The sequence below is a fragment of the Pyrus communis genome, chromosome 8 (genome assembly GCF_041283825.1).
Source record: "Pyrus communis isolate YQ-2024b chromosome 8, ASM4128382v1, whole genome shotgun sequence".
Lineage (NCBI taxonomy): Eukaryota > Viridiplantae > Streptophyta > Magnoliopsida > Rosales > Rosaceae > Pyrus > Pyrus communis.
The window spans coordinates 3034839-3059715 of record NC_142572.1 but is presented as its reverse complement, the minus strand read 5'-3'; the positions used below and the strand labels follow the sequence as shown (position 1 = coordinate 3059715).

Genomic DNA, 24877 nt, shown 5'->3' with positions numbered 1-24877 from the left:
CTCTAATGAAAAAACAACGTTATCCAAAAGAATCCCAACAATTCATATACGCATGCTTGTAAGTCTTTCTCTCTTTATTCTTTATCTCAATAAGGTTAAGTTTTCAACCTTTTTCCCTTTGGTTTGTATCATCATCATCTCTATGGGTTCCAAAGTTGTTTTGCAGTCGTCGAATGATTCTTCTTCCCTTTCCAGATTAACCCTTCTTTTTCCTTTTTTTAATTTTTTTTAATTTTTAATAGCTGTCACTGTAGAAGGGAATCGAGGGGAATGCTACTATGCTAGTATATTTTTGTTTCGCATTTAAGGAGAAAGCAACAACAAAACTTCATCCTTTTTTTTTTTTTTTTTTTTTTTAAAGTACAAGAGTTCCGCTAAACCACACAATAAGTAACATAATTTGATATAGAATTTGTCACCTACAAGATTCGATCTTAAGACATCTCACTTGCCAGTAAAGAAAAATATCACCAAACTGTAGTACTGAGTGGCTTATCGTATAAGAGTTAAAATCAAACATTGTCACCTATCTGTGTTGTTTACCTATTAAATTTGAAAACTTTTGCATGTAAGAAGGCGTGAGAGTTCCACACAAGGTGCTTAACAAATACTTATAAAGAGTCGAGTTACTTCCACACAAACTTTACCTTCATATCCTACTTTTTTGAAGTTACCATCATCTAATGTACTCCCAATTTAGGCACGGCAAACGAATCTTGTTTTTCATGTTTTTGTTGTTATCGTGTCATATTTATTATCTTAATGAGTTATGTTGTGTCAAACTCATCATCTTGATGGATTCTTAAAAAGTAACTAAATAACAATCCGATTCATTAACGAGTTATGTCAAGTTAGCGAGTCATGAAAAAACGGTCACGCTAAATGTCTAGATTTGACAAATTATGTCTTGAATTCTTAATTTTGTTTACCTATTAAATTTGAAAACTTTTGCATGTAAGAAGGCGTGAGAGTCCCACACAAGGTGCTTAACAAATACTTATAAAGAGTCGATTTACTTTCACGTAAACTTTACCTTCATATCCTACTTTTTTGAAGTTACCATCATCTAATATACTCCCGATTTAGGCACGGCGAACGAATCTTGTTTGTCATGTTTTGTTGTTATCGTGTCATATTTATTATCTTAAAGAGTTGTGTTGTGTCAAACTCATCATCTTGATGGATTTTTAAAAAGCAACTAAATAATGATCCAATTCATTAATGATTTATGTCGAGTTAGTGAGTCATGAAAAAATTGTCACACTAAATGTCTAGATTTGACAAATTATGTCTTGAATTCTTAATTTTGTTTACCTATTAAATTTGAAAACTTTTGCACGTAAGAAGGCATGAGAGTCCCATACAAGGTGCTTAACAAATACTTATAAAGAGTCGAGTTACTTCTATATAAACTTTACCTTCATATCCTACTACTTTTTGAAGTTACAATCATCTAATGTACTCTCAATTTAGGCACGGTGAATGGATCTTGTTTGTCATATTTTGTTGTTATCGTGTCATATTTTTTATCTTAACGAGTTATGCTACATCAAACTCGTCATCTTGATAGATTCTTAAAAAGTAACTAAATAACGATCTGATTCATTAACAAATCATGTCGAGCTAGGGAGTCATGAAAAAACTGTGACACTAAATATCTAGATTCGACGACTATCAAATTTGTTAACACTTTAACTCAAAACTTTTTATTTTTGTGTCATTTTTTTCAAATAGACGGGCCTACTGCCTACTCCCAAAAACCCAAGCTCTCCGACTAAATTGTAATAATTGAATTACTTTTGTACCTTTTTTCCGGGTTAGATAAACTTCTGGGTTGGCAGGGAGAGCCATGACTCATGAGGGGATGCCTATAGTATTCGTACCTTCCCAAAAAAGCATCACAGAGTGGCACAGGTTGATTTGGACAGCAAAGTTTGACAGAAGTAGTCATCAAAGGTCAATAATTTCGACACTCACGTGGGGTCCCTGTGGGACTCCGACTAGTCCTACTACGTATGCTGTTAACCCTAACCCTAAGTTTACCCCAAGTTTCTCACTGCTGACGTTTTTTTCAAGATGCTGAATGGGTTTGTCAATGTCAACTCCTCAAGGAATAAAGTGCGTTCAAACCTAATCTAATTAGTACCTAATCATTTTTAAATTACCAACTTTAATCTTTTCAAATCAGAGTTTGGCAGATTAAAACTGTAAAGCGGCTTTAACGTTTGTTTACTAGTTTTCTGCGGATCTCTTCCTTGTGGGAGATGATTCTCAGTGTATTTTGTTTGGCAGTGTTCTGGATTGACGGGCTACAAATGTAGGTAATTTTTTATACTGCTGCTTCACCCTACTTTTGTTTTGGGAGGCATCACTCAACCTCTTGGAAGAACAAATTTCACTGGTCTGGGGAATTTCCTTGCTGTAATATTTGGCTAAACAGCTTGGGATTTTTTGAAAAAAAGATGAGGTTTTTGGACTTTGTTTGGTTCAAGCATATTCTCTTTAATTTCGGGATGATGTTTTAACATTACGTTTTTTAAGTCACATGTAAATCATCTATATAATATTGTTGAGATAATCCATACAAGTCTATTCCAGCTACCTAGAATGAAAATTTAATTTGAATTGGTCACATGCATAAAACTTCTAAAAACAAATATGAATTCAAAATAATTTCATTTATTCAAGGATGGTAATTAATTAAGACTTAATATCCAAAAAAAAAAAAAAAAAAAAAAAAAACAAATCACCAACAAATAATCCAAGCATAAAGGAAAATTGTTCAAAAATCAACCAAAAACAAAGGAGGGGTTCAACCACTAGGTGGAATTCAGCCCCATTGTCTTATTTCAACTAAAGAAATAAGTCTATGTCTAAGATTCTAATCTTCCATAGGGATGGTATCCTCTTGAAAGTCAGAAACCTCCATCTTTGTAGTCTCCGGTTCGTCCACTTGCACTAAGTTTGATTCTTATGACGAGAATGATAATCATCTACAACCTTCTTGGAAGCTCAGCAAACACGAGACCAATGATCCTTTGAACCACAACGATAGCACATATCTGCATCCATGGTTTCAGGTGCTTTGCCCTTATTCTTGAAGTTCGGGACATTGGAAGCGAGGTTTGAGCGCTTCTGGGCTTTGATTCCTCCCTTGGATGGGCATTGACTCTGTTGACCTTGGTGGATGGCTTCTGGCCACCCGTACCATGCCTCTTTTGGCGTTTTGGGCATTGGTTTGTGCTATAATGTGCTTCAAGCACAACAGTCGCCCCAGTAGGTCGAGCTTGATGATTCTTCATCAACAACTAGTTCTGGTTTCAGCAAGAAGTAAAATAGAGATCAAATCCAAGAACTTAGTGAACTTCTGAGCTCTGTATTGTTGCTGCAGGACAATATTAGAAGCAGAGAAGGTCGAATAGGCCTTCTCCAGGAGATCTACTTCGGTCAAAGTTTCATTACAAAACCTGAGAAGTAATCAGATTCGACAAACTTCATAATTATATTCATTCACAGACTTAAAGTTTTGGAAGTGCAAATACTGCCAGTCATGTCTTGCTTTAGGCAAGAATATGTCATTTTAGTGATCAAAACGATAAGCCAAAATGACCCATAGTGCACGTGGATTTTCCTCAGCAAGATATTCAGTTTGCAGAGCGTCATGGATATGTCTTCAGATGAAGATTATAGCGGTGGTTTTTTCAGCTTCGCCAACAGGGTTGTTCGTCTCTTCTTCAATAGCGGGATGCAAGTTCTTTGCAGTGAGGTGGAGCTTCACATCTTGGACCCACTTGAGGTAGTTTCTTCCAAAGACCTTTAAAGCGGTGAAGTCGAGTTTGTTCAAATTCGACATGCTCCTATCACAAAATAGATGGACAAGATGTGGTTAGTGTAATGGAGAAAAAATCAATCCATTCACATAGGAGTAGAACATACAGGTTCTAATAGACATGTATTGGTTTAATTTTGCATGAAAAAACTTCGGGTTTTCATGGGTGATGTTTTTAAATGAAAACTTCAAGTTTTCAAACAAGGCATGTTTATAAGAAACTTCAGGTTTCAAAAATAATTATGAACTTCAAGTTCATATATTCCTACAAGCAAACATAAATATATATATATATATATATATATATACATAAATCTTCAACAAGAATATGCAAAATATAATTTTAGGTCTATAATTATAATTGAATTAATTATTTGGACTTCGAGCTAATTTAAAGTGTGGGTGAAAAAGATATAAAACCCATTGGGTCTAAAATAATTAGGCAAATAAAACTCGAGGCCCAAAAGAAAAAACTAAGCCCACAGGTGGCTTAAAAAATGGTGTTGCGCATCCTAGGCCCTAGGGTGGGCTGGGTTTTGTCTCAGGTGGGATTGCCAAGCCCACGAGGAGGTTGGGCCGCTGAAAGCAAGCCTTCAAAAAAATGCACACGGCCCGCTTTAGGCGGGCCAAAAAAATTATTTTTTTAAATTTTTTTTCGGGTTAGAGGAAACCAATGGGCCTAAAAGAAGGGTTTGCAGCGGGCTTTGGCATACAAACCCAAAACCAAGTTTTGGTTTTAGATTGGTCTGTGAAAAACCAAAGCCCAAAGGGTTATGTTGTTGGACCAAAAGAACAACCCAACGCGTGCTGTGTGTGCTTTGCCGGGGAAGAACGCCGGAATTAGTTGACGGTGCCGTGTCAGACAATGTTTCCAAGTCGAGGCAAGCCATGGTTAGTCGTAAAACCAAGTGTTTGTCGATGGAGATGAAATCTCAACATCAAGGGAGAGAGAACCAAATGAAGTCAATTGAATTCGAAAAAAAAAAAATGAAATTCTTCTGGAATTTCGAGAAATCGTTATGAAAAACGATAAGTGTTGTCCAATTTTCACGACTGTCGGTCGTGTTTCATTGGAAAACCGACATGGGAGACTTGGGCTTCAGGCTGTGGGTCGGGACGGTGGTGCATCAAGTGCACCATTTCGGCTCAAGGCTTGCGGCCAGTGATCGATATTGGGCTGGGCTTGCACGGTGTGGCCATCGCCATGGATGGGATAGTGCAGGGCACGGGTTCGAAGAACCTTAGCTTTCCCAATCGAATTTTTTTTTTTTCAATTTAATTCATATATAATTCAATTCAAAACATATGCAATTCAATAATATAATGCATGTACATATATTTAATGCAATTCATGGCAAATATCAAATTCACATAATTCAATAATTATGAATATGATGCATACACAATTTATGTAAAATCTAAAATTTGAAAAACGTAAAGTTAGGTCATGCATTATGGTGAATGTTCATGCTATCAGGACTGCAAAAATATCGAGATAAAAACAGTTGTTTTTAAAGAACCTAATTGCGTGATGATATGGATGAACTGGTTTGATGTAGAAAAATTCTTCAACGTCAGATTCCTAAGCGCAGTGGTAGGAGCGTGCTAATAATGTGTTGTGGTTTATTTTATCTGACAAGGTTAAAGGGGGTTGGCGGCAAGGGTAGAGAAATTGAGAGAGATGTGTTTGTAGAATTGTAGGGGAATGTGTGTTATTATCCTTCCTACATTGTGCCTTTATTTATAGTAGTAAAATGAGAGAATATATTCCTTCTTCCCCAAGTAATACAAGTTGTAATAGGAAAGGATAACTAGAATCAAATCTAATATAAGATTTACATAATCACACTTCAACTAAGAATGTTTACAACATAAAGCCATTTTTAACTCTTTAATGGTTTTAAAATGGCAAAATCCATCGTACGTTCTGAAAGATGTGCAAGTTGAACTTATCTCACTGTTCTCCTTCCAAAAAAGTATTCTACGTCCAAAATGGATGTTACAAACTTAAATATTACTATTCACCGCGGAACTTTGGCGCTCGCCACTCAAATCACTTCTTTCCGCTCCTCATCAAAAAAATAAAGAACAAAAATGTTTGGTCCCTTCCAGCTTTCTTTTTTCTACTAACTATTGAATTGAATAAATAAAAAAAGAATTAATGATATTCCAAAACAAAATTATTATGTAATAAAGGGTAATAAAGGGAGAGAATAAAAATACCATGCATAATAGTTGCATTAGTTTTATGTTCAAACTCCAATTATCTTCAAAGTTAAACATGGTCAATTAGGATTTGGATCCCATCCGATCCAAATTGTGGGGATCTTATGTCAGAAATTATCTCACTTTTTCTATTTAAAATTAAACACAAATAATACCTGATTAACGGTTAGAAGATCCCTAAAATTCTCACAAATTGAATCCAGATAGGACTTTCTTCCGATGACTTAGACCATAAATTTTTTCTTCCTTAACTAAATCAAAGGCAACTAGGCGTCGGGTAGTGGGATCTTTTGTTCCTACGTATGTAGCACGAGATTTTTCAGTGTTTTAAGACACGGAATAATACATTACATATTTGTATATAAATAATGAGATACTTGTATTAAAAATTTAATAATTTAAAAAAAAAATTTCTTCTATATTATGACAATTAATGTAAATGCATCCATGCATGTCAGTCATGATTGTGAATACCGAGGCAGCGAAGTTTTTGTGGCTTTAACCCAAGTTCTTCCCGCGTGGACCACTTATATTAGCCAAGTGGCACTAGCATATATACTATGTGGGATACCACGTCACCATTGTCCCATCATTTGGAATTTGTTTATGCCGTCGCCACGTGGCACAACCTAAGTCGGTTCAGTCAAAGCTGTTGACCACATATTCATGAGTAGGAAATCACAGTGTATTTTTGCCTCAGTAGTTTAAAATAGTTAAAATAGCAGTGATGCTCACTACTCTAAAATGGTAGTAAGTATAATATTTGGTGCCCAATATTGCAAGGGGTAGATGCACATTGGAATTAAGATGGTCCCAAGATTATTCGGAGCTCTGAAAGCATATATGAAAGGATTTTTCAAGGATCTTTTAAATATGAATCTTTTTTGTACTTACCAATAGTAGACATATATTCTTAATAGGTTGCGTCGACAATATTCAACAAGATATCGCTCATAAAGATTGCTTCGACATATAACAATATGTATTAAGATGTGCGCAATATGTTTCACTAACGACAACAAACCTATCAAATGTTAAACGAAATGTCTCAGTGAGAAATTGATTTTTTTTTTTTCACTATTTTTCAGTAAATTTACAGTAAATGCGTGGTGGTGACTTGAACTCGACCGAGTGGTTTGGTTCAAATCAAGTTGTGGTTTTGAACTCACAATTCTCAGTAAATTTTCTCTCTTTTTTGTTTTGTTTTGTTTTGCGTACTTTGAATAAAGGGTTGTCGGATTTTATTTGGGCAGAGAGGTAAAATTAATATGTATATAAGCATGCAATACTTGTGACATTTTTAATTGATCTAAACCTAATTAATAAAAATACTACATTAACCAAGTCTAAAATAAAAAAAGTCATTGATATATAACTAATTAGTAAACTTTTCATTGATCTATGGCTAGATTTTGTATGACCACAAAACCTTAGATTACATGAGTTATTTACAAGTCTTACATTATAATCGAGGATTATTGGTTCGCAAATATGAAACCTTCATTTATTCTAGCTAGCATCTCATCACACACTTATAATTTTAGCTACAAGAGTGTATATATGCATACTACCACACGGGAAAATAGTGATTTTCTTAATATACTACTAATTTTTCACGTTACAATAAGGAAATTGTTATTAGCATTCCAAAAATCTCATTTGGCACTCCAAACTTTCTATAGATGGAAAGAAAAAATACACTTATGAGGAGTATAGAATGAGATTGTTGGAATGCTAATAACAGTTCCCTAAAATAAAGTCAATTGTCTTACGACCTTGTTTCCTAATCATCAATTTTAATTAACTTCATAACAAACATCGCACTGGATTTAAATCAATAAAATCAGGGATTATGCAAATAAAATAATTGTATATTCGCAGTCCGCATGGTAAAAATTACTATATTTATAGAAGAACTTTAAAATAAAATGTAGATGATGAATAAAAGTAAACTGTGTAGCAAATTTACTAGACAACTTGAGCAAGAGAAGAGAATATTACAAAGAACAATTTGGAGTTTAGGAAAAACTCTCATATAGCACATGAGATAATATTGGACAACCCATACGGAAAAATATCCCATCAGTTTGCAAACTCCAAGCTCTGGATTTGTTGTCCAGCAACTTGTTAATCGAGAGATCCCATCACAATGCATTCACCATAACCTGTTGAATTAGTCCACTGAACCTGTCTAATTAATATAGCATGGTTGCTGATTATTTAATAATTAATTTTAGCTTCTAATCCCAAATTAATTATTATGTTGTCGAGTTTGAGAAGTGATTTCTTCACTCCATTTCTACCTTCTACACTTAATTCTCTTGTTTTTAGTCATTGAATCGAGTAGCGTGCTCAAAGGCATATCAAAAAACAAAATGAAGAAGAGGAACATAAAAGGTGAAAATATAAATTCACAATGACATTTTAGATGAGTTATTCCTAATTTTACCAACTAACTCAACCTTCTCACTTTTACTCATGTCACATATCTTTCATTAACACACAAAACTAAAAATATGATTATTTTTACTTGACAAACTAAAATTTTAATTATGCTAATAAAGAAAGAAAAAATTTAGAATACTAGTGGTATAAAGAGAAGTAAGAAAGTTGCTAGCATTTCTCTATCTATAATATTAAATGATGGTGCTATTCGACACTTATTTTTCTTTCACACACCATTTGTTAATTACTGCCCTTTGATCTTCTACAATTCATTCGATCGGACGGTCAAAAATTGAGAGCGTGTGAGAGAGAAAAAGAGGTGTGTGGATAAATCTTCTTCAATTCATTCGATCCGAAGATTAAAAATTATGAAAAATAAAAATGGATATGTGGATAACACCACCTTATTGAATAAGTCATAACTTTGATGTTATAGGCGACTACCATTAAGAGGTGGTTGGCATTGTCTTATTGAAGGGACTTTTAAAATAGATATTAGCAGTTGGTTTTGGAATATATAGTTCAAAGTGATAGTAATTGGTTGGTAAGGTTACAGAGGCACATGGGTGATGTATGTATTAAGTGATGGATCTATTTTAATTAAGCAATAAGCAATTAATTAAGAGGAAGACCTGAAATATTTGATAAAAAATATATAAATAATTGGGTGAGGATCTCCTTCTAATTGGCCTGTGAGATGCTACCATTAATTAATTATTGGGGCACATGTTCCAACTGATCACATACGTGATAAACTAATTGCAATAATCTTCTACCACTTAGTATTACGGTATAATGGTATTTATTTTCACTTGTAAGTATGAGGTTTGAGGTTCGATTTTCGTCAAAAACGAATTTGGACAACATAATTGCTAACCCATTGTGAGGTTAAGTCCACCTTGACTCTCTTAGTATAGATAATATTATTTGTTAAAAAAAAAGAAAATTACAATAATCCCCTAACAACCATATGTAATATCGTATCATTCATATTTTTAATTAATTAGTAACATGGCTGCTGATCTTAAAAAGAATTAAGCTTATATTTATTTATAACATGCCGCTCTCATCATTACCATGATTATTTAGTATTCTAATCCAGTTTAGCAGCCAATCCAACGAATTCCATGAATACATTATTGCTGGTTGGGTCTCGAGGTTTTTGAGCATTGCGGATGTAATAAACAAAATATAACAATATTACTATTCATTATATATAATTTTTTTTAGTGGAAATTGATAATATATTGATGCTTCAAAATGATTATAACCGAGCAGGAGAAAACTTGATTCAAGCCATAGAAAATTAAGTGAGACAAAATATACATCAGGATTGGAATTGCGACTGACTATGCAACTTACTCTTTTTCCCCGCTTGGACGTTTCACTGCGAGAACTTGAACAAAAGAAACCCTAATATTAATTCAAATGGTTACAATCCTCAAGTAATTAATCATCATTAACAAAAATCTGGTGATTTCTTGAACCAAACCATCTACGTATAAATTTCTTTAAAAAAAAAAAAAAAAAAAAAAAAAAATCAAACATACTCTTTAGCAGGGGGAAGGGGCGCACCCTTTCTCAGATTGAACAACAAAGGACATACAAAAAAGTATTTTCCAATGACATTCTTTTCCTCCAAACATCCATTATTAATTTGGTAGGATTTAACGGTTCTTGTGTTAGAACATTTACCTCATATATCACAGTCAAAGATCAACTCTTGTCGACGGTTTGTTTCAACTTTCAATTTCAGAAGCTTGAGTGGATAAGTACAATAAAGGATATATTGTCCTCTCTCTCCCCCAATCCGGAGCAAGAGATCGGCACCTCCTCCTAGCGAGTGAGTGAGGTCTCACCTAGCGAGTGATGGAGCATCGCTTGTCAGCGATGATTTTTGTAGTCTTTCTTGTCGGGGATGACATTAAGTGTGTTTTGGTATAGATTTACTTCATCTGCTGTCTTTGTGGCGGATTTATACCGAAGTACTTGTTCCTTGAGTTGGAAAAAAAATTATTGAATATCATACTCCACCAACTCAACTCAAATTACTCAATCACACAGGTATAAATGCTTTTGTAATAGTCAAATTTCAGTATCTCAAATTAATTAACCACATTTGTGTATCTATAACCAACATCAAATGAAATAAACTTATGTCAATAATATATATTATTTGCCACTTCAAATAGTATACTAAAATATGTTTAAAAAATATTATCTCAGTAGCATAAGTAGAAATGCCTCTTATGCACTAACTTGAGAAAGGTGGTCGGTGGAAGCCTAATTATCTGGCCGGCCGGGAATTTCTTTCCTTTCCATTATTGAGTTCCTTGTAAAGTTAGTACTTGCCTATAGAGAAGAATGAAATGTACGGAAGCATTCTCGAATACAAATTTGAGTTGTTAATTATGTCTAGCTGCTTGTGGTGGCATGCCACAAAATGACTCAGCTGAGTATTTGGTTAAAATTATTAAGGTAAATTACACAAAATTACCTCAATTATTGGTCTCATGACACTTTCATACCTTGTCTTTTTAAAATGACAATGTCATATCTCATCTTACGATTTTACGCCAATGTCATACCTCCGTCAATTTTTCTATTAATTTCTTTGTTAAGTGCTGACATGGCTAGAGTCGGGGCCAACTCACTAATCCAATTGGATTAAAAAATTATTAAATATATTTTTAATAATTAAAAATTAAAAAATTAATTTTTTTTTATATATTAAATCTCTCTCTCTCTCTCTCTCCACCCCCTTCTCTCTTGCCTCTCTCTTCTTTGCATCCCCAAAACCCCTTCCCACCTGTCCCCCCCAACCTTCCTCCACCACCCTCTCTCTCTCTCTCGCCTCTCCCTCTACTCTCCACCGTAGTCTCCTTCCTCCCCACTTCTTTCTCTCGCCGTGCCCAGAACCCCCCAAACCCACCTGGGTTTTTCATCCGCCATCCTTTTTCCTCCCGTATTCTCTCTCCCTTTCTCCCTTTCACGCTTGAACAGTAGCCTTGTCGGCCCCGACCTTGATAGCTCTCCTTCTCTCCCTTTCTCCTTGATAGCTTCGGAGACGGCAACGACGGCGGATCGACGGTGGGCAATGGAATGGGAAAGGGAATTGGGTCGGAGCTTGCAGGTAGATCCGAGAAATGAGGGCGGATGAAATAATCCAGTGGGTGTGGAGGGTTCTGGGCACGGCGAGAGAGAAAAGTGGGAGGAAGTAGACTTCGGGTGGGTTAGGGTGGATCCCCCATACTTGCCCAAAGAGAGAGAAGAGAGAGAGGCGAGAGAGAGAGAGAGAGAGAGAGGAAATAGAGAGGGTGGTGGAGGAAGGTTGGGGGGGGGGGGACGGGTGGGAAGGGGTGGGGGGTTCAGGTGGGAAGGGGTTTTGGGGATGCAAAGAAGGCGAGAGAGAGAGAGAGAGAGAGAGAGATTTAATATAAAAAAAAAATTATTTTTAATTTTTAATTATTAAAAATATATTTAATAAATTTTTAATCTAATTGGATTAATGAGTGGGCCCCGCCTTTAGCCACGTCAGCACTTAATAGAGAAATTAACAGAAAAACTGACGGAGGTATGACATTGGCACAAATTCGTAAGATGAGGTATGACATTGTTATTTAAAAAAAATGAAGTATGAAAATGTCGTGAGACCAATAGTTGAGATAGTTTTTTGTCATTTACCCAAATTATTATGAAGGTCATAGCATTGATGCAGGAGCAACATGCCCGCAGTGGGCTCTTTGAATTTTCCATCTAAATTCCAAACCACCTTGTTTCTCTACATACGAAATATTGTTCTCACTCACAGCTGCCATCTTTCCATACATACATGTGCACACACATATGATTTGGTAAATAACTATTTTGTTTTCAGTTCGTTTTAAGAAGTTTTCCCTTTCATGTTTTCTTCTCCATTTGAGAAATGGTAAGGAGACTGGGTTAAAAGTTGGACTCTTTATGGACTCTCTGTCGTCTCATGTTTTTGACAAAATGTTTTATGATGTTGGTATAAAAATTAACGTTGAATTGTAAGGTGAGTTTGAAAGAGTCTCCTTAGCATTAACCTTCTGCATCCTTCATATTTATATACTTTTCTCTATATCTCGAGAACAAGAAGTAAAAAATTAAGAGTTAAAACTAAAATTTTTATCAAATGAGCCCTAAGTATACGAGGCATCCAACGTGCCTTACATAGATAGAGAATAAGTAGTGTTATAATCTTGCATACAATAAGTAGAGGAAAAATAGTTACTTAGTATTACAGTATAATGGTATTTCTCTTCACTTGTAAGTAAGAGGTCTTAGATTCATTTCCCTACCCCTTAGTGTATCATTTGTTAAAAAAAATAGAAAGAAAAATAAAATGATAAGAATCATGCATGAGAGTCTAAAGCAGCAATTATGAAAGTTGGTGGCGGGAATTAAATATTTGGTAGGATTTAACAGTTCTTGTGTTAGAAACATTTACATCATATATATCACAGTGAAAGATCAACTTCTGTCGACGGTTCATTAATTGTTGTTTCAACGTTCAATTTCAGAAGGTTGAGTGATTAAGTACAATAAAGGATATATTGTAGTGTCCTCTCTCTCCCCCAAGCCGGAGCAAGAGGTCGGCGCCAGTCTTTCCTCCTAGTGAGTGATATGGTCTCGCTTATCGGGAATGACATTTCAGATGCTTCGGTATAGGTTTGTTGCATCTGCTATCTTTGTGGCGGATTTATACCGGAATGCTTGTGCTAGTACAAGGGTGCTTTCTTGTATTAACTTTTAGAAGTTCATTTTTATGCATATTTGTGCGATCATCTCTAAATCAATGTATTTTTCTTTTGTCAAACGATAGGTCTTGTTAGATTGGCCATTGAAGTTCGAATTCACATTGTCATGTAAAGGCATAATTCATTTTCACCACTGTGATAAAGCCACTTGCCTAGATCAATATATTGGTGTCTAAAGAATGTACTATCACTTCTTGTAAAAAATGAATCAACTATTGTCTCCAGTTCCCGTTCCTTGAATCGGGAAAAAAATTACTCGATATCTTACTTCACCAACTCAACCCAAATTACTCAATCACACAAGTTTAATGCTTTGTTGTAGTCAAATTTCAGTATCTCAAATTAATTAATGGAACACACCCAGCGATACTAAATTATGAATAATGCTATAGAAATTATAACTGTCGACCACATTTCTGTATCTATAACCAGCCTCAAATGAAATAAACTTATTAATTGACATAAAATTTATATATTACTTGCCACTTCAAATAGTACACTAAAATATGTATAAAAAATGCTATCTCAGTAACTTTTTTTCTAAACTATTCATATGAGGTAGTAGTTTAAAGTCTGTCAGGCTCACTGAAGCCGTTAATTACGCAAATGAAGCCATGCAAGTGAACAATTGTTTGGTTCAGTCTCTAAATCTAACAACACAGTTATCATCACAAATGATGAAAGAAGTGGTTTTTTAGGGAGGAACGTGTTCTTATATCAACCTCAACCTAGCAATGTATGTAGCAATTGAGATTCCAATAAACATGGGGTCACATTGATATCTGACCATCTGGGTACTGCCGCGGGCTATGGAGGAAACTAGTTGCAACACTCATATTTACAACAGCTAAGCTAAGGAATCTCCAACCTTAATCACAAGATTCATGTCAATATGTGTGGTCTTTCTGCATGCACCGTCCAATCATATATAGCATGCGTCCGTACAATCAACAAGACCCTACTCCGGGGGCCCGTCCATGTAAATGAATTACGATAAAAAAAAATTGAATATCAAGAGTTCATGAAGCTCGTCATGTGACGAGAGACAACAATAAGATTTGCATGAACTGGTTTTGATGAAGTTCTTTTGGTAAATTAGAGTTAAAAGTTATTTGTAATACGGCATGTATTTCTTTTATTTATGTATATCTCTGTTATGTGATCAAAGATATATATACTTCTTATTAGATTTACGTTTCTCTTTTCTAGATTAAAGGGCTAGAGGGAAGCAGTAAATGGTTTGGAGATCGTGTTTTTAATGCTTTTTTGGATTATGTTTATTTTTTCATGCTTTGTTGAGTTATGTTTTTTTTCTTTTTTTAAGGTTCTTTTTTCTTTTTCTTTTTTTTTTTTCAAACCAATTTGTGGTGCTTGGCCAATCTTCAACAAATTTTGTGGTGCTAGGTTCGTCTTCACTAAGATTCGAGGTGCTAGGTCTGTCATTACGGAAAAGATTTCTTCTCCTTGTCACTTCTCTTCATTCGTGCCTTGAAAAAGCTTTAAGTAGTCGGGGATGCATTTTCGTCTACCTCTTGGACATAGTTTTGCGTCTCCTATCAATTTCAAGTTGCCTTGCATATTCAACTTGACTTTTATAAAGAAGAATGATTGGTTACTAAAGGATTGGTAGGAACTCTAACTTAAAACTCCTCGTGTTCGAATCCAGAGCTTTGTGCTTACGATCAGAACTGTTCATATTATGAATCACTTTGTAAATATCATGTTTGCAAAAAAATAAATTAAAAATAAGGTCATATAGTCAATTTATTGTAGCAAATACATAGATGGTTCGTAAGGTTTTACCAATTTTATTATCTGTTTTTATACAGTTCAATAACTAAACGATCTTAGTTTTAATTAATTTTTGCAGAGTCAATCTTTAAAAAATTAGTACTACGGAATGAAAAAGAACCATTAAATTGAAGTGAGAATTTGAAATGGACGTTTGAGATGTCCACTTGGCAAGTTACCGTTCGAAGCATAATTGACTATTGTGGTGGTCCCCAGACGTCATTTTTTTTTTTTTTTTTGCCACTCTTCCAGTTGGACGAGTGTGGTGCACGCCCCTAGTACATAAAAAAAAAAAAAAAAAAGTGGATCCCCTGACGTAAGCACCAAGGATTTGGGCTTTTACTCAAAATTGACACAGCACCAGTCATGACTGATGAGCTTTGGCGACCCAAAAATAGGTGGAGGTGTGTTTTGGGTTGGATTGGGGAATTAGGATCTAGTCATGTCAATTACATAAGTAAAAATGCTCTTATGCACCAACTTGAGAACGAGGGTCGGTGGAAGCCTAATTATCTGGCCTGTGGGGAATTTCTTTCCCTTCCATTATTGAGTTCCTTGTTAAGTTAGTCTTTAAGTACGTTCTTATAAAAATTCTAATTATTAAAATACTTGCCTACAGAGAATAATGAAATATACGGGAGTATTCTCGAATACAAAATTGAGTTGTTAATTTTGTCTAGCTGCTTGTGGTGGCATGTCACAAAATTGACTCAACTGAGCATTTGGTTATAAATTATTATGAAGATCATGGCATTGATGCAGGAGCAACATGCACGCAGTAGGCTGCTTTAATTTTCTATCTAAATTAAAACCACCATGTCTCTCTGCATACGAAATATTGTTCTCACTCACTGCCATCTTTCCATACATACTTAGACACACGGTAATGTTAGGTAGACCTAATTTTTAGACTAATTAAATTTGTAAATCATGTGATGTTTCACCAATAGATAATAAACACATTAATTAACACTTAAATAATAATTCAATCATCAACAATCACGTTATATGATTTAACAAATTTGGTTTCCCTAACCTTAATTGCACACACACATATATGGTTTGTTAAATAACTATTTGGTTTTCAATTTTTAATTTTCGTTTTAAGATGTTTTCATCTTCATTTATTTTCTTTCCTCTCACCAACCTTCTTCACCCCTCCCGTTTATAAACGTTCTTTATATCTCAACTACAAGAAGTAAAACTTAAAAATTAAAACTAAAATGCTTTTCAAATGAACACTCAGTATATAATTTTTTCATATAACAAGTACAGGAAAAATCAGATGACGAGAATCATGCATGAGAGTCTAAAGCAGCAATTATGAAAGTTGATGGTGGGAATTAAAAATTGATGATAATAATTAAGACGGAAAATCTTCAAATGCAATCTTACTTTGTTGAATTTAATTCCAACGAACATTTGCTAACCACTCCAACTCCCCAGTAATATTATTATATATAAACAGAAAGTACCAAAGAATATTGTTGCATGCAGATAATCAGTCGTCTCTAATCTACTTCACATGTTTACATCTCAGATTTGTTTGTTTAATTAATCAGTGGCCAATTTTATCAGATGAGATCAGTTGAATTAAAATGTTTAATTAACCTTTTTGTGCGTTTAATTGTGGTCAAACCGACCAAAATTTCCATGGTTTCCTTTGTTGACTGATATTCGTTTCCTTCTCAAAAAGGTTTAACTATTTTTTTGGGTTATTTGTAGATGCTAACTAATCCAAGATATGGCACTAAGAAAGGTAATCTGGGTATGGTACGTATTTGCTCGTTACCCTCAAGTGTTAGTAATGCTTATCATTTTATTTATCACATTTAGATAAATCTAAATTTTAAGATTTATCTCTATTCGCTATTTAGTTGTAGATGCTAACTCATTTAACCATGATAAAAATGTATTAAGTATCTCCATCACTTTAGCATAATGAGCAAATATTCGTTGTGTGGGAAAGTGAAGGAAATCTTCCAAACAAATAATAAAAGTCAAATAAAATAAAATAAAGTATATGAACGATAACGGGCACATGATCAGTTGTGCTTGTGATGGAAATAATTGAGGGCAAAGGACCTGCATCAAAGATTCAAAAGGGTGTTTTCCTTTTTGGCATTAGTAATTGGAGGAATGGGCATATATTGATTTGGAGGCAGGTAATAATATGACAGAATAAGGCTAGATCAATTGTATAGGCCGTCAGAAGTTGATAAACATGAATGAATATGATATCTATCACCAGAACAATTGAGGTTTATTTATTTATTTATTTTTAATGTATATTTATTTGAGTATTCCATTCAAAATCCTGTGTTTATATATATAAATTACTGCGATTAATTAACAGTTCAATTTAGTGACGGAATTAGAATTTTGGCTCAGAAGTAGTCCAAAGTCTCACTCTAAAATGCTCTTCTGATTTAAGAAAAATAAAGATTAGATGTGTCCTAAGCTACTGATCATCATCATTTGGATTTGGTATGACGTCGTTCTTGTCATTCTCTTCCTCAATCAACCTCCATGCCAAGTACCCTGACTCAGATTCAAATGAAAGACCCTTTAAACAAAGGAAGAAAGGAGGAGAGGAATAGAAGGGAAAAAAAAATAGCGAAAGTAATTATATTAAAAGACTTCAAGGAATAAAATAAAAAAATAAAGCAAATTAAAAACCAGTTTTCCCGCCTACTTCCCCTCTCTCTCCCTCTTCTGATCACCTGAGTCTCAAAACTCATAGGGGCGCTAGTTAGCTAAATAATAGCCACCAGCCTCAAATTGAACCCAATGAAGGATATCTAGTTAGGCCCTAATACCCTGAAAAATCTTTAGAAATCATATGGATACTCTAGGTTTTTTCTATGTAGAAAAATGTCAGGATATGCCCGGGACCATTCTAGTCCCTTCACAGCTCCACCCCTAGTTCAATCATGTGTATGACAACACAATCTATTAAAACAATCCACGACTTTAACTTATAATATAATTATATCAATTGAATCGTATATAAACCAATGGCGACGTAGACGAATATTTGTGGGCTTCTGGTGGTTGTACCAATTGATTAAACTGATTAATACATGAGCTACTGGTGTAGAAGATAAAGAGAAACAAAGATATGCACTCGACTCAGCTGAAACGAATTTTAAGAAGCCAAGATTATATCGAAACGTTCGATATTATTACAAGATGATTGCATATTTGTGCATGAGGAAAGGAACAACTTAGAGTTCTCTTTTTGAAGTCAAAACCATGACTTAGTTCACTTTAGTTTAAGACTTCAGAGCATTCACTCTTTGCACCCACAACGTGTTTGGTGGACTAGCTTGGACTGAATTGGATTAGGCTTTGGGTATTAGATTGGATTGGTTTCGAACCCATGTCTAAGGTTAGGTTGTTGACTTCGAACGTATCCTAAGACTCCGATCCAACCCTCATCACCTCCCTCGCCTCCGCTCAGCTCACATCAAACCCATGACCGAAAACTGACCAAACTGAACCGCAACTGAGTCGGTCCGGTTTAGTTCAATGTTTTTCTTGATTTTTAATTTTTTTATATCTTAAGAACCAAACCAAACCAAAAATACTATACAATTCGATACATGATTTGAGGAGTAACCAAATCAAACCGGATTCTGAGGAGTAACCAAATCAAACCGGACCATGCCCGTCCCTACGATCCATGATACATTTAACGCCACCATAGACAAGATTTATAATCAAATTAATTGGACTTATCTTATCCAAACCAGTCCTTCAACCAAGGCTTTACAAAGTCCTGAGTTCGATTCCGCATGCCCCCAATATCGGTTGTACCAAAAAATAAAATAGAATTCCGACGACCCCAAAATAATACCAGATATAAGTTGCCCAGGAGCATTCATGGTTAGTTGTTCGGTTTTGGGCCGTTTGGCCCCATTTGCAATTTCTCAACCATAAACTACACAAATAAATCCAAACACCGCAACATGAACATGACCCCCCTAACCTTTCTGGTAAACACTACCTACTAATATGGGCAATATCTGAATAATTCAAGCACAAACTATAAACCCTACAAAGTTCTTAATAATAAAGCCACCGAACACCGGTCTTCGTCCGGTCTCGGAATTCGAGTGGGGCCAAACAGATAAATGCCCTGGGATAGGAGGGGATAGAATACATGGAGGCAGAATGACAGAAACTTGGAAGTTTTAGCTCACACGAATTCATCACAAAAGGTTCACAAACAATTGGCACTTTACAAACTTAAGGATCCTGTATGGGAACAGGAACCTGTGCACATACAACTGCAGAGATTGAGTTTCGGTAGCTTTGATAACGTCAATAAGTTAGAAACAGAACGCTCGGAAACATGAATCCACGGTAAACAAAAAACACAGATGTAGTATTAAGATAGTAAGACCAGCCACCTGTGATGTCCCGTCCAGCCCAAAGATCTACAAATCCTTGCACTCCGATTTATCTGGTTGCCGTGGTTTTAGGCATTGCCTTCACTCCAGACTGTTGGATGGAAGACATCACAATGTATATTACTGGCTAGTTCCTGTTCCTGCACTTCTCCATGGCCCTTGGTGCTGTACATAAAATGAACAAAAATAAATACAAAGACGACAAGGATACCGTGGAATATGCATATGCTATATTCAAACTCACCGATGTACCCTGCACCCGTCTACATACTAGAATAAGGTTGAATACGGAGCATATCACAAGAAACCATAATTAAGCAATAAGCACGGCCCAATTTCTTATAAAAGAAACTTAGTTTTTGTAATCTAAATGTGGTTAAGATCGATAGTGTAAAATCTTAGAAGGCTGAAGTTACGAAACATACAGGTGAAATGAGAGCAAACTTTGTTGTGCTTATCTGCTAAATAAAACTTGAATAAATAAAACAGCATACTGGATGTACTCCTTCCTGTTACCCTGTAGTATTTGAAACTTCAATCCTAATTATTTGTTTTCAATTATGTACTAATGAAAACTAACACCATAATCAGCACCCAATTAGTTCGACCATTGCAATCCTAACAAGGAAACGTTCCGAATTTACAGACAAAACTAAACTCCCTGGATAACCTACGTTTTCTTTGGGATTATAGCTGGAATAAAATCAGTAAAGTGCAAATCTCAATCGTAGGGGAAAGTGAAGGGCTGTCTTAATTCTGTGATCCTGATTAATGATAATCCATGGAATATAATAGAATATAATATGCGCACCTAGGCCGATGGCATCTGAGCTCTTCATAATCCTCATCCTTTTGCAGGTATCAATGAACATGCTGTCAAAAGTCCATATTTTGAATCAGACTTTAAGACAATAAAATATTAAAAAGCCCTGGTACATATTCAAAATCAACATTACACTTGAACATATTTAACTTCATCAAAGCAAAATGGTAAATAAATAGATGCAGGCACATAGTAACATAAACCGTCCATGCATGGCAACACATTAAAGCTCACCATGATGCCCACATTTTGAAACATTGCAATCACACCTAGTTATGACCATGAGAGGTCAGCGTTACAAAAGAAAACAGATCACCTCCTTAGAATAAGAAACAATCTATCTTATTAATGGTTAAGAAGTTCCTTGGTTAAGAAGTTCCTTGATAACTATAGCATGGAAAATTATGCCTATGAATATCTAAACTAACATCTTGACATGTTGGCTTATAACTCATAGTTATAACAACGATGCCATTCTTGGTGACGCTGCCTTATTCACTTCAATAGATGGCGGACAAAGGAAGTAAACTGCATCTACATCTATATAAGTTGATGGTTGACAAGGTAAATGCAACTACATCTACATTCACGTCTTTATGATTCTTCAGATATACTTTAATTGCATTGCTTAACAAGAGTCCCCCTCAATGACCATAAATAACGACTAACATCAAGTTCTATGGGTTACACATTACAATATCACGTTTCACCTCCATCAGTCATAGTTTATAAGTTTTCCACATGTTATTCAAGTTCAAGCCATCCCAAGTTATATCAAACTGATGTCCTAATCTAGGGTTCCAATAAAACAAGTTTAATGTGCGCATAGAAGTTACGTGCATGCTGTATGCAGCATATAGAAGCTCGTATAAACAATCAACAAAGACACCTACCTATCCATGAAAGTTCACCATTTTGCTCAAAAAAAAAAAAAAAAAAAAAAAGAGTAACAAAAACCTTCACTAGTTCATTGACTTGCAAAATTTCAAAATCAATTCAGATTTTATATTGAGTATGTTATTAGCACTCAAAAATACTCATCCTGCACTCCTCCCGCCATTATATTTTTTACTAGAGCGGAGTGCAGATAACAGCTCCCTTTAAATTATAGCCAAACTAACGTAACCCTAACCAAAAAAGTAATGTAAATCCGTGCTACTTAATACAAAATGTAACTCCATTGCCAGCCTATGCAAAAGTTAAGTTGTAAAGGGGCAGTTTTTGAGATTTAAGCTTTTTTGTATCACTGGCAAGTCCATTATGTACGTAACAAAATGAACTTAGTAGAAAAACAAATGTGCAGATGAATGAGAACTTACTCCCAAGGAACATCGCCCACGAGCATCCAGTCACCATCTTTGTCCTCATAAGTTAGAACATATTCTGAGCCATGAAGCAGATCTTTCAGCTTGCTTTCGCTAATCTCTCTGCCTGGAGCTCCATGAGATCCATATTGACCTGAAATCATACCAACATAGCAGTAACTGGATCCATACAAAATGCAGAAGCTTTCTACTTAAACTCATATTCGCAAAGACATCTGTAAACATTGAATGTTCGCAACTGCTCACCTATGGTAAAACAGCGGAACATCTTTTCAAGAGCAGAAGAAAGGTCCTGGTATGCAGAGTAATTTTTCAAATCTACTTTCCTCAAATAAGGTGCACCGTCCAAGCTGACCTTGACAAACAGAGCACCAGGGCCCGATTTTCCATCTACTTCCTCAGTGTTTTTTGATGTACTGGCCAATGAGTTCTTCCTAAATGATCTTATAGGTGGCCAACCCACAACCTGCGCCCTGATATATAAAGAAGCTGAGACTCCATTTTCATCGTGAAAGACCAAAGTACAAATTTTCTGCCAAATAAATTTCAGTGGTACGACAATTTTCTCGCACTTACTTGGAAGCAGGTGCACCGCTAGTACTATTTTCGTTATGATTCGGTCTGCTTTCGTTGACAGCATGAGGCCTCTCTTGTACTACCTTTGCTGGTGCCACCTCTTTTGTTTTGGGTGGTTGAGTCCCAAGGTTCTCAAGAGCAGAACCAGATTTCAGTCCAAAGTTTGGAGAAGGTCTGGGTGACAGTAACAGGTTTACCTCTGAATTAGCATATTTCCCCTGCATCACAAATCAGGTGATCGTCAAGCTAGACATAATAAATAAATAAATAAACATATCCAATTCTCTCTTCAAGCAAACCAGTTGTTTTTACCTCTGAGAACTCATCCATAGCATCGGAGAAACCTCTCTTGTTCCCCGAAACAATTGTTTTCTGCAATGAAGAAAGGTGGCCATCCTTTAGAGGATGCAACGGGAATAAGGGCTTCTCATCAAGTTGAGTGGAGATTACCCTCGCCTCTGAGTCTCTCTCAGGAGACTGGGATCCAGGAAGCCCAAGTCTAAGTTCTGTAGCCTTCAAATGCAGACTACTTTTACTTCCATCAGAGACAGCAGAGACCTTCGAACTGTCTACCGAAGAGCAATCAGACAATCCCATGTAATTTCGCTCCTTCAGTTCCAAACTGTTCTGGCATACACTCTCCATAGAACCCGAAGAAGCCAATAATGTAACATCGCTCTGACCCTCCTCCTCATCAACACCAAGCAGTGGCGGAGACATCACAATTCACAATGCAAAATCACTCAATTTATACTTGAAACCTGCTAAATGGAATGAAATATCTTCAGAAAAACGCCCATAAAACAGACGTTAATCAGAAATAAAAGAACTCTGAGAATCCTGAAAAAGGACCAAGAAGAACGAAAACTAATGCATTTAACAACAGCAATCCACCCTTAATGAGAAAACAAATCCGGCACAAGTAGCCGAAAGATTCAATTAATCAGTGGATACAAATAATCAAGCATCCCTTAAAATACAAATAATCTTGTTTTCTGCCCAGGAACCATACTTACAAGAAAGCCCGCAAAATAATTTACAATGATAACTTCAGCATATTCTCATATAACAATTAATCAGTGGATACACTAAAAAATTAAATAGTGTGAAGCTGAAGATTTTGTCAATATTTACATGCAGGTCAGACAACTGAAGAAAATTAAACAGTAATCTACTGATCAAGTTGCAATCATCATATCTACAGAGATTCAGAAACCAAATCACAGCCACAACCAGGAATTATAAAATAAAATAAAATAAATTGATGGTGGGTTTTCAGATTTCAGGACAAATGGTTATAGAACTTTGATATATAATTAGAGAAGAAAAAAAAAATTCAATTGATGAGCGTTGATTCACTGTGTGCCATAAACAAATAAAGGGTTTTGTGGGGAAATTCAATGCAAGTAAATAAAAAGAAAATTTCAAAACAAGAGACAGAGAGAGACCCAGAAATAAAAACGGAAAAACCAGTTCTTCCCTTCAAAGTCTGAGATACCCAAAACCAGGGAAAAGAAAGAAAGAGAGAGCTGAAATCAAAACAAACAAAAAAGAAGAGAAAACTCACTGTGTCTCACAGTCACTGGAAGTGAAGATTACCAGAAACCAAAATTCGGAAAAATGCAACGATTCGGCGGAGGTGATTGGAGACTACGGCGAGTATACCTGAAACGACTGGGTGGATCAGTGGCTGCAGAAAAAGCAAAACAAATTTTGGATTGAAGAACAGGTCTTTGATTTGGCTGACAGGAAGCTGAGAGTCACAGAGAGAGAGAGAGAGAGAGAGAGAGAGAAAGACCTAAGGACCCTCCATACGGCACAAAGTAAGAGAAGCAGTCTGATGTGTGTCTCTCTCCCTGTATTAAAATAACACACATTAATAAAACAAAGTGTCACCATAATCTGGTTTTAGGTTTTTTTATTTTTATTTTTTATGTCAAACGATTTATTATTTGGGATTTTTTGAAATAGGTCCAAAGTAATTTAAAATTTGACCTATTTCAAAAGTCAAAAGTCACTAAAAATTGAACATATTTCAAAAAGTAGTCTATAAAAATGGACCTATTTCAAATTTTTCCTTATTTTTTTATTAGTTATAGATTAGGAGCCAATGGTTGGAACTCGCACTGTAGTGTAAAAGTAACACTTTTCTCTATCATTGTGATAAAATGTCATCTGTAATCTGATTTTAGTTAAGTTGACTAGAATAGTATCTTGCTCTCTATGCTCGAATATCTTCACTTGAATCCTCCTCTTCACAATAGTTCAGAGAAAGGTTTTTAGTTGAAATGATTATGAGATTAATCTAACTCCTTAATTTATCTCTTAAGAATAAAAATCGATAATCTTCTGGTTGATTTTGAATGCGAAACATCAATGTGGTTCTACCATTAGGATTTCGCTTGATTTTTTGTAATGTGCTAAAAACATTTATTGATTAATATTGTCAAAGACCAAATTGAAGAGTTAAGTTAATTTTATGGATCATTTCGGCTGACAAGCCTTTAAATAAATTTTGCATAATTATCTTATCGTTTAGCCATCATGGCCACTAACACCTCCATTGTCTCACCACCCACAACCATCGCCGCCATCAGCACCACCACCACATTCTTCACGGTCCACTAGGGTCACCACCTTTGTCACCTTCTCTGCCACCATAACCA

At 35.4% G+C, this 24877-nt stretch overlaps 1 protein-coding gene across 15 annotated transcripts; it reads right to left on the bottom strand.

Moving 5' to 3' along the window:
- Positions 1-19249: 19249 nt before the first annotated feature.
- LOC137716712 (auxin-responsive protein IAA8) lies at positions 19250-24109 on the bottom strand. 15 transcript variants are annotated; one of them, XM_068456086.2, is made up of 8 exons: positions 24010-24097; positions 23779-23876; positions 22524-22972; positions 22212-22429; positions 21882-22108; positions 21630-21768; positions 20299-20360; positions 19250-19652 (listed from the first exon to the last, which is right to left on the bottom strand). In XM_068456086.2, the coding sequence occupies exons 3-8, from the start codon at positions 22929-22931 to the stop codon at positions 19615-19617; spliced, it is 1092 nt and encodes a 363-aa protein (XP_068312187.2). In that variant the 5' UTR covers positions 22932-22972; positions 23779-23876; positions 24010-24097; the 3' UTR covers positions 19250-19614. The 15 variants fall into 15 exon arrangements, with proteins under 15 accessions (XP_068312187.2, XP_088554625.1, XP_088554626.1 ...); XM_088698499.1 differs by having other exon boundaries at positions 22524-22975; positions 24010-24063; XM_088698500.1 differs by having other exon boundaries at positions 23789-23876; positions 24010-24063.
- Positions 24110-24877: the final 768 nt, after the last annotated feature.

Bases quoted from the DNA above. Each gene is read 5' to 3' on its own strand.
- LOC137716712 (XM_068456085.2), bottom strand. From the start codon at position 22,931: ATGTCTCCGCCACTGCTTGGTGTTGATGAGGAGGAGGGTCAGAGCGAT. The intron at 22,430-22,523 runs GTAAAAACAACT...TTTGTGATGCAG, and splicing joins CTATGGATGAGTTCTCAGAG to GGGAAATATGCTAATTCAGA. The intron at 22,109-22,211 runs GTAAGTGCGAGA...TTTATATATCAG, and splicing joins AGCGGTGCACCTGCTTCCAA to GGCGCAGGTTGTGGGTTGGC.